Consider the following 10,633-nt stretch of genomic DNA (forward strand, 5'->3'; position numbering starts at 1 on the left):
ATATTAACTTTGATGCAGCCACAAGTAATAAATATAGGCTAGGAACTGTTGCAGTAGTGGTAAAATCTCACTCAGGTTACTTAGTTGGAGCCTCAGATTGTAGCTTGAACTCTACCTGCTATTATTGAAGCCATGTCCTAGTCTGAGCCCTCTACTATCTTTTCGGTCGTGTCTATCCTTTCTGTGGATATGGTAGCTTTTTCGCTCGGTCTATTAGTTGGAACCTCCGGAGTAGCCTCCACTGGGGTAGTACAGCATAACTAGCTGCGCACTAGACTGATCCTCAATTCCGGTTTTTCTTTTTTTGCCATTGTCGGTCTTTTAGCCAAATTTTCGCAATGTCATCTTCATCTGTCAGGTCATATCAGTCACTTCTAGTAAGCTACTAATACTAGGCTGATGGGAAAGGCTTAAAATTATTACAAATGCTGTCAATGGTTTAGAGGGCAAGTCGATCGAAGTCTAAACTGTAGTTGAAGATTGCAAAGCTCTGGCACAGTTCTTTTATTTCTTCAGTATCTTTTATTTTTGTACCTCGATCTTGTAGTTGCGTAGCATTTGGCAGCTAAATAAGCACTTATTGATAATCATTTTGCTCTTCTAACACAACATAACTTTTGTAGCTAATTAACAACATCTGATGTACAATTTCAAGTATTGCATTTCTAAAGTATTTCTTACAATAATAAATGAGATTCAATTGTTTGTCTCTTTATGGGCAAAAAAAAAAAAAAAAAAAGAGCAGAGGGATTTGAATTTAAGAATAATATAATCTAAATACAAAAGAAAAAGAAATTGCAGGTAGACTATATAATTTCAAATCGCAAATTTTTCCATTTATCCATTTTTCCTAATAAAAATAGTCTTACACTATGTATGTCAAGGGAGAGAAATGAAAGGCTTTTTTTTTTTTTTAATTTTCTGACATATAAGTTAATTTAGAACTAATCGAATAAGATTCTTAAGTATAATAAAATACTATTTTAAAAATTTTAACACATTTGAAATTTTAGGTAAGATAAAAGAATTTTATTATTTTAAAAGTAATAAATAATTGTTAAAAGAAAAAAAAACTAATTAAATTTTAAATTTTTTAAGTTATAAGAATATAAATAACAATTAATTAAATTTTATTGTTTTTTAAAATTTGAAAATTTTTATATTCCACTCCAATACTTCCTATCCTTATAAAATAATATTAGAAAGTCAAACATAATTAAAATTGATTTTCCTCCTACTTCCTTCGCTTCCCTTTCCATTACTCTCTGTCCATGCATACTATCAGGGGGGGAAGAATCATAAGGGCAGAGGTTACAAGAATCAAGAAGAAGCATGTGCTGATCACTCTATTGAACAACACTTGAGACCATTTACCATACAGTATACATTGCTTGCATTGCTCGCTTCTTTCTTTCTGCAACAAAATCTAGATCCAAAAATTACAAGAACCATCAAAACATGCCACCTAACAAAAATATCAAAATAAATTGAATTTGAAAGGCTGCCTATATAGCTAATACTGCTTTGTTCCTTCCACTTAACGTTACTTCATTAACAAAATGAATCCAATTTCACCTGACAAACCAATCCCACAATGCAGATTCACAGAAGTCTCCTCCTCTTCTTTTTCTCTATTCTCAGCATTTCATTTCTTTTCTTCACCAATATCCAAGGTACGTGTGTGTCTGTGTGTGTGTGTGTGTGTGTGTGTGTGTGTGTGTGTGTGTATATAACTGAACAATCAACCTTAATTCTCAAAAATTGTAATTCCTTTATAGGTTTCGAGCCAGCACCGGCACCGATTTACGCCTTCCACGCTGAATCACCGTCGGTAAGATTCTCTCCTCCTGCACCCGATTCTAGAGATGGGAATGCATCTCCGATCGCTGGATTCTCTCCGCAATCAACGGAATCGCAAGCCCCGGTATACGGCTTCAACGCTGAATCACCGTCTGTAAGATTTTCTTCTCCTGCACCTGATTCTAGAGACAGCAATGCATCCCCGATCGCTGGATTCTCTCCGCTCTCACCGGAATCGCAAGCGCCAGCAACGGTGGAGAAGAGTGCAGGATTGGAGGTAACTCCGTCGCCGGCGCCAGTGGAGGAGGAGGAGGAGAATGCTGCGGAAGAGGAAGGATCAGAGAGGGTGATCAGGTGGTGCACTGGGAGAGATGAGGTGGAGGAGTGTCAGTCTTTGGTCAGTGTCTTGAAGGAAACTGACGACTACACGTGGACATGGTAATTTTAATTTTGATTGTTTTAATATTATTTTATTTTATTTGCAATTTTGCTTATCCTTTTACATTTTGTTTTTGCTACAATTTTCTGTATGTGAAGACAAAAGAATTATAGCTTTACCAGCAGTATGATTGTGAATAGGAATGGCTTGTCCAAGGCATATACATCTAATAATTTTGGATCCAATCGTTTATATTTTAACAATAGAAGAGCACTACATATTTTAAATTTTATTAATTCAAATTAAAATTTATACATACTGTCAGGCTAAATTTGTGAGTGTAATATTAAATATAAAATAAGATCTATTATAATTTCCAATGAGTGCCTTACTTCAGTGATAAGGTGTTTCTATTAAAAAAAAAACTAATGTTACCAATCTCCATTCAAAATAAATAAATAAATAAGATAAGACATATTGCAATTTCTTTTCTAGAAAATAAAGAAACTGTAAAATAATTGGGAAATTCAACTGTAGAAGATTGAAATTAAATAATACCCTTTATTGTATTAATTTCTTTTTATTTTATACTCTTAATTTAGTAGAGCTCAACTTGAATGACAAATTTAAACATTGCTGTGCAGTTCAAAAAGAAAATTAAACATTGCTATAGACAACTGGTTTTGTGCTCCTTAGTCTGCAAATTCAAGTTTTAATCCTCAATCAATTCAGTTAATGATGCTTGGAAATTCTAAAAATATAAAAGGAAAAGCTAGTGATTATCCAATTTAAATTCATGTAGAATTTAGTTTGGTATGTTGTTTACCAATTTGCTGGAGATGAGTTTAATAGCAAATAGAGCATAACCGTGATAAATTCAAGCGGTCCTGTAATTAAGATGTGAAAGTCCTTGTCCCACCCTCTTATCTAAGGATTAGTAATAGTATCCAACTGCCAGTCCTCCCTATTTTATCATGCTCTTTTAAGCTTTCATCACTGTGCATATGCTTAATATATCCAGTTGGTTTGTTATGCTGTATTTCATTCTTGTTTCTGCATACAGTATAAACAAAGATACGACTCAGGAGTGTCTTGAATCAATAAAAAATGGAGAAGCAGATTTAATGAATTTAGAAGCAGGGATGGCCTACATTGCATTCACAACTTACTCAATGAAAGCCATTGCCAATGAAGTATACTGTGATCAAGCAAAAAGCTATGATGCCGTGGTACTAGTAAACAGAAAATCATGCCAGGAAAAGGAGGATATCAGTTTAATGGATTTTAAAGGCCACAAATCTTGCCATGGAGGTCACTCTACAGCTGCTGGTTGGAACTATCCAATTAATCATATCAACAGATTTTTTGGTTCAGAAGAAATGAATGATCAAGAAATTGCAACAAAGTTTTTCTCCAAGGTTTGTGCTCCTTCTCAGTTTGAAGGAGAAGGTGTTTGTAGTGGGTGTGAAAAGGAGAATGGCACATGTGCTTTGGGTTCTAACAATTTGTACTTTGGCCATTCTGGAGCATTTCGTTGCCTTGTTGAGGAATTGGGAGATCTTGCATTTGTCAGAGGAGATACTGCTCTTTTGTACTCTATGGAGGGGCCTTATAATCAATCTTGGTCGAAGAAGTCAGTCCGAGACTTCATGTAGGTGCATTAGTTTCATCAAGATTTTACAATTTATTCTACTTTAGTTCTTTTTTGTTTTTCCATGGTAATTTTAGTTTCTACAATGTGATGTAGGTATCTTTGTCCAAAAGGGGGCTGCAGAGAAATCAATGGCTATCCTGGATCTTGTTCGTAAGTCTTACAACCAGACTTCATATATTGCCCCTTTTTTCAATTCTTTGTGACATAAGTTGTTCATTATGAAGTTGATGACCCTAATCCAAATTAAACTGATGCTTTACTCTTTCACCCACCTTTCATAGCTCAATCTGAAATGATATTAGATTGAACCAATCCAACCTGAAGCTGCCTGACCCAACCTAATTGCTAATTCTATGTGAAAGTCGACTATAGTATATAACAAAAGCAAGAGATATTTCTTGAAACACATAAATGCTAATTCAATTTTATCTAGTTCATCTGACCCTGATAATATTGTAATGACAAAGACTTCATTAATGCCATAAGCAGTGAATTGGAAGATGATACACTTTTGGGAGAAACTGGGCACTATGATACACTTTTGTGAGAAACTAGGCACTATTTTATAATGTGCTAAATTATGAGTTGCCATTTTATAGAGTATGCAAGTGGAATGTGTGAGATATTGTAATGAAATTTTAATTTCATTCTACATTCTGAACAAAAATGTAATAACTTTTGTCGCCTAGCAATAAATGGAAGAACTTGACATGCTTCATTCCTATGGCGGATTGGCATTGATATTGTCCCAGAGTTGGGCTCTAACCTAAAGTTCTAATTTACTCATTACGTAATCAGATTTGGAGCAGTCCCTGCAAATGTCATCATGGCAAGTAATTCCATACGAAATAAAAAGAAATTGCTCATTCTCCAAAGACTGACCAATGATACTTGGAGAGATGCTCTTCATGCTGGGAAACGAGGTTCCAGCCACTTGCTTAGTCCAAGGTCATAGGCTAACCTTGATTATTTCTTGTCAACTTCTTGCTATGCATAATAACTAAATCTAAGAAAAGAAAATATCTGCTTGACCAAATCAATTTATTTTGCAGTATGCAGCAATTAGCAGCGGTCAAGAAACTCACTAGGTTATACCTTGGGAACTCAGCTTTAGTTTCTCAGAACATACAGAAACTGAATACTCCCAGAACCCAAGTCATACAATCTGTAAATAATTCAGATTCACGTAAAGTAACCCACTTCATTCTTTTTTCTATGATATATGGTTATAAGTCTTTTGGATGAAATTCTGATTTTCTAATTTCTTTTTTCCTTTACTTCCATTAACAGATATCTCTGCATCTTCATGCAATCAACATTCAATGGTCATCACCTTTTCCTCGTTTGTAACAATGCTCATGTTGATGGTGTTTACACGCCCAATTATGCAAGAGGCCATTTGAGTTTCTATAATGTGAGCACTACAGAGCACAGGTTTACACTTCGCATAAAGTAGTCTTGTTTTCAATAAGGATAATACATAGTGATAAGGAAAAGAAAATGTACTGTATTTAGCCAGGTCAAAGTTTTGAACCAATTATGTTATAGTTGAGTGCATGATGAAATTCTAGTTCGAGAAATTGTATCTTTCCTTAAATTATCGTGCACTTTCTCATTGTAGCATCATATGTTCATGATAATTGACATTTATCAGCTGTCAGCTGAAAGCAAAGTTTGATTCACCAAGAATTTAATCTCTTTGCCTTCTGTAATGTGGCTCATGATCACAATGACACTGTTGATGAAGGCTCCCTTTTCTGAGCACATGTTAACTTCATTTCTTGCATAAGTTTTATATGCTAAGACTATTTGATTTTTGAGGGATGCCGCCAATAGTATATGCTTTTAGATTGTGAAAATGTAGGATAACTTTCTTGTTAATAACTAAATCAGGAACCTCACTAAAATTCATGCACTTTAAGATTATAGTCCCAAAATTCTTTCTGTTCGTAAAATGGAAATTTTGCTACGGCACATTATTGGATATAAATCTTAAAATATAAAGTACATTATCACTCTCCTGTCAGCGATGCAAATGCTTATTACAGGCATTGGAAACTGTATGTGGGTTATTTAGATATTTGGAAATCTGACTCAGAAAAGCAGAACCCAAAATATTCTTCTATTTTGGTGTCACATGCAGAGCTACACCTTTACACTTTTGTTGGTGGATTATCTTGCTTCTTTGAAAGTGCATTTCATGTTCTAATGCTCTTCCCTCTTGGTTATCAATATACAAAATAGAAAAAAGATCAAAAGTTAAAGTTGATCACTTTCAGTCCTAAATAATATCTTTCAAGTCTCTCTTTCGGTGCCTATTAATTTTCAAATATCTTATTTCTATGATTTAGTGTTCAAAACTTTGTTGCCTTGAGATTTTTGACTACACATAAGCACACAAGAATATCATGCTCATCTCCTGTTTCCAGAATTTGTGCAACTGAGAGTTAAGTTGTCCTTGTGTATGGCTTCTAACATCATTGCTCCTCCTTGGAAGTATGATGTATTCCTTAGTTCTAGAGGTGCAGATACCCACCAAAATTTTGTTAGTCATCTGCATGATGCTTTACACTGAAACCAAATTGATGCCTTCATCGATTATAAACTTAATGGTGGAGAAGAGATCTCACCGACCCTCCTCCAAAATATCCAAGAATCATATATTTCCATTGTCGTTTTCTCAAGAAACTATGCATCTTCTTCTTGGTCCTTGGATGAGCTTGTGAAGATTGTTGAATGCAAGGAGACAATAGGACAGAAGGTCCTCCCAGTTTTCTACCAAGTGGATCCAACTGATGTTCAAGAGCTGACAGGAAGTTTTGCAGATGCATTTGTTAAGCATAGAAAGGAATTTAAGCATAATTTAGACAAGGTGGAGAAGTGGAGCCAAGCTTTGATGGAGATTGCCAATCTAAAAGGATGGGATTCACAGGTCATTAAGTAAGTTCTAGTTTACCATTACTTTCTTTTTCCTCTTCTAATTTAAACATTACTGGAAATAAAACATTCAATATTCACTCCTTTTCTTATTTATGTTAACTACATTAACTTTGATCACTCCAAACCTTCCACTCTGTTACATACATTTTTCTTTGATTTAACCCTCATATTATATTAACTTTTCTTTGATTTAACCCTCATATATATTAAATTTTCTTTGATTTAACCCTCATATATATTAAATTTTCCTATTATTTTCCATCCTAATAACTGAAACATGTAGATGGAAAAACAAACCCAGAGAAAACTAAACAAAACCAAAACCATATAATTGGACTACTTGATTGGAGAAACAAAGCCAACATCTCAAAAAGGAGCACCAAGGAATGAGCTTCGGCTCAGTGGGAAAAGTATAAATATCACTAATGAAAATTTCATATGTTAATATCTTGATATTCATTTCAACTACTTACTGGTGTTTGTTCTTTGTTCATGCCAGGCCTGAATCCAAACTGATTGAAGAAATTGTAGCTGATATTTCCAAGAAACTAAGTCAGATGTTGTCTAGTGATTTTGACTGGTTTAGTTGGAATTGATCCACGTGTCAAGGAAGTCGAATCATTACTAAGCATTGAAAGGTGTGTGATCTATAGGTGTTTGGGGCATGGCTGGCATTGGCAAAACAACCATTGCTGGAGCTATATTTGATAGAATCTCTGCTGAATTTGAAGGGAAATTCTTTGTTCCAGATGTGAGGGAAGAATTAAAAAGAGCACGTTGGTTCGTTTATGAGATGAAATTCTTTCTAATGTCTTAGGGCTAGAAAATTTGAAAATAGGCACACCTAACATGTTACCCAATTTCATTAGGAACAAGCTTTCGAAGAAAAAGATTCTCATTGTTCTTGATGATGTGACCAGTTCACAGCAGCTAAAATCTTTAATAGGAGAGCTCAGCCTGTATGGTTTAGGAACTAGAATTATTGTAACAAGTAGAGATAAGCAAGTGCTCAAGAATGGCTGCACCAAAATATATGAGGTTAAGAAATTAAATTACTCTGAAGCTCTTTATCTCTTTAGAATACATGCCTTCAAGCAAAATCATCCAACAGAAGGACTTATGGAGTTGTCGAAAAGATCAGTAAACTACGCCAAAGGCATACCTTTAGCTCTTAAAGTGTTAGGGTCTGATCTCTGTGACCAGGGAATAGAAGAATGGGAAAGCGAGTTGGCTAAACTGCAAGGCTCTCCTAAAATGGAAATTCAAAACATTCTGAAAATTAGTTATGATGGGCTTGATGAGAATGAGAAGAATATATTCCTAGATATAGCATGTTTTTTCAAAGGAGAGTACAAATATTGAGTCGAGAATATATAGATGGTTGTGGTTTCTTTGCAAAAAGTGGTATGAGCCATCTCAAAGATAATTCTCTCATTTCTATTTCTGAGAATAACAGGTTAGGGATGCACAATTTGCTACAGCAAATGGGCAAGCGCATTGTTTATCAGCAATGCATTAAACAGCCAGGAAAACGTAGCAGGTTGTGGAATTATAAGGACATATATCATGTATTAACAAAGGATAAGGTAAGAGCATTGGCTTTTCTTTTTCCATCCAAGGATTTTTGTATGGAGCATTTTTCTTCTTACATATTCTTTGCTTTTGTTTGTTAGGGAATCGAAGCTGTTGAAGGCATATCAGCAGATTTATCTAGAACTAGAGATCTAAAACTGAGTTCTACAGCCTTTGAGAGCATGTCATAATCTACGATTCTTGGGGTTCTACAATCCTTAGTCCTCAAAAATCAAAATACTTCTTGATGACGGCCTTGAATCTCTTCCTGATGATCTAAGGTTCCTTTACTGGGATCAATATCCATTAAAAACTTTGCCATCAAGTTTCTGTCCAGAAAATCTTGTTGAACTTCATATGTGACATACTCAGGTTGAAGAGCTTCTGGATGGAGTCCAGGTATGCTTCCTGGTATGATTTGGGTTCTATTTGCCAATATTGGATACATGTGTCAATCTGTTCTTAACCTGTTTCTTTCACTGCAGCAGCTTGCGACGTTGAAAATCATTGACCTGAGCTACTCCATGGACCTCATCAAAGTTCCAAACTTGTGAAAATTTCCGAGTCTTGAGAATCTATGTCTGAAAGGCTGTAGAAGATTGGTTAAACTTCCATCATCTGTTAGACATCTGAGAAAGCTCACTTATCTGAATGTAGAGCAGTACAAAAGTCTCAGCAGTTTTCCAAGTTGCCTTCATCTAACAAATCTTGAAATTCTTTCTCTCAGCGGTTGCTCAAAGATCACAGAGTTTCCGGAGGTTCCATGGAATATAAAATATTTGTTTTTAAGTGGAACTGCAATAGAACAAGTTCCCTCGTCTAATCTCTCTTAACTTGTTCTACTAGATTTGGCATCCTGCACTAGGCTTGAGAGACTCTGAAGCAGCATTAGCAATCTGAAAAATCTCCAAGTGCTTGATGTTGAGGGTTGCTCAAAACCTGCAGGTTTTGCTGATAGCATTGGCAATCTAAAATCAGTTGAATCACTGATTCCTAAGAGTTGTCTAATTGTGAATGGATTGCCAGAGAATTCAGAATCTTTGAGAAGTCTTTTTATAGCTGATAGTGGTATAAAACTAGGCTCATTTATAGTTTCCATTCATATATTGAATATTATACATAATTTGTTTTTGGTCAAGGATTTGATCATATTGGCTTCTTCACAGGTTTGTGCCATCTAGGAAAGCTTTGCATCGATGACTATGGAGTGTTGGAAACTCCGGCAAGGACTAAGTGTCTTTTTAAGCAAATTGCACTCAGTTTAAGGGATCGAAAGAGGCTTCAATGTCTAACAGAGCTTCCACTGGGTCTAAAATGTTTAGATGTGTGTTAAAGAAAAAAGGCATAACAAAGTTAAAGAAGAAAGGCAGAACAAGGACTCCAGAAGAAGGAGTCTCAAAGACTGTACAAGCAAGAAAGCTTGTACAGGCTTTTCCTCACAGACTCTCAAGAAAGCGAGCAACCTTTCCTGCCATGAAGGAAAGGTCACTTCGACCTTACCTAAAGAAGAATCAGACCTTAACATAGGTATAGAGCAACCGTTAGAATAGAAATAGGCAACCGTTAATCATAGTGTATATATATGATAAATAATTCCTTGTAAATTTCATAATACTTCACACAGAAAAGCAATACATCATTGAATATTATTTTCACATGGAATTAAAGCAGGTTATGAGCCTGTAATCATCATCTACCCTTCATAATCCTTTCAAACAAACCAACCATGTCTCAAAATGAACACAGACTAACCAAAATCATTCTTCAAGGCAACCAAAATTACTTCGAATGGGCAAAGTCTGTGTACATTGGCCTTAGTGGCAGAAGGAAGCTAGGCTTCATCACAGGAACAAAGCAAAAGCCCAAACCAGAAAGGCCAGAAGCCCCAACAGAGTATAAGGCAGAAAAATTGAAAAAGTGGCAAACGACATACCACATGGTCATGTCGCTACTCATCAACACAATGGAGCCCCAAATTTCCAAGCTCTATATGCTTATGGAATCATCAAAAGCAATTTGGGACAAAATGAAAGGACTGTATGGCCATCAATAAATCTTTGCACACATTTCCAATCTCAAGCAAGAATTAGCAAAAATCACACAAAGCACAAAGAACAGTTTAGAATATGCAACAAAGGTTGTAACCCGATGGGAAGAACTGCAAAATTATCTCTCTCCAACAACAGACACAGAAGAAACACAAACGAGGGCAGAACAAGACCTTGTGTATACCTACTTGGGAGGTTTGGACTTAAGCTACAAAAGCTTGAAGTCCCAAATCCTCCTGT

General features: G+C 35.5%; 1 protein-coding gene and 1 pseudogene across 4 annotated transcripts; both read left to right on the plus strand.

Annotated features, from left to right (window-relative positions):
- The first annotated feature begins 1,218 nt into the window (after window positions 1-1,218).
- On the plus strand, window positions 1,219-5,413 carry LOC8259335 (lactotransferrin). 4 transcript variants are annotated; one of them, XM_048376083.1, is made up of 7 exons: window positions 1,221-1,673; window positions 1,779-2,238; window positions 3,243-3,830; window positions 3,927-3,983; window positions 4,632-4,781; window positions 4,886-5,019; window positions 5,124-5,413. In XM_048376083.1, the coding sequence occupies exons 1-7, from the start codon at window positions 1,595-1,597 to the stop codon at window positions 5,234-5,236; spliced, it is 1,581 nt and encodes a 526-aa protein (XP_048232040.1). In that variant the 5' UTR covers window positions 1,221-1,594; the 3' UTR covers window positions 5,237-5,413. The 4 variants fall into 4 exon arrangements, with proteins under 4 accessions (XP_048232039.1, XP_048232041.1, XP_048232038.1 ...); XM_048376082.1 differs by having other exon boundaries at window positions 1,219-2,238; window positions 4,886-5,024; XM_048376081.1 differs by having other exon boundaries at window positions 1,220-2,238.
- Window positions 5,414-5,728: 315 nt separating this feature from the next.
- On the plus strand, window positions 5,729-10,000 carry LOC107262481 (annotated as a pseudogene).
- Window positions 10,001-10,633: the final 633 nt, after the last annotated feature.

This window comes from Ricinus communis, chromosome 6 (genome assembly GCF_019578655.1).
Source record: "Ricinus communis isolate WT05 ecotype wild-type chromosome 6, ASM1957865v1, whole genome shotgun sequence".
NCBI lineage: Eukaryota > Viridiplantae > Streptophyta > Magnoliopsida > Malpighiales > Euphorbiaceae > Ricinus > Ricinus communis.

What these genes read in the sequence shown, in the direction of transcription:
- LOC8259335 (XM_048376081.1), top strand. Translation starts at nt 1,595, where the DNA reads ATGCAGATTCACAGAAGTCTCCTCCTCTTCTTTTTCTCTATTCTCAGC. An exon ending in AAGTCAGTCCGAGACTTCAT is followed by an intron (nt 3,831 to 3,926) that starts GTAGGTGCATTA and finishes AATGTGATGTAG; the next exon opens with GTATCTTTGTCCAAAAGGGG. An exon ending in GGCTATCCTGGATCTTGTTC is followed by an intron (nt 3,984 to 4,631) that starts GTAAGTCTTACA and finishes TTACGTAATCAG; the next exon opens with ATTTGGAGCAGTCCCTGCAA.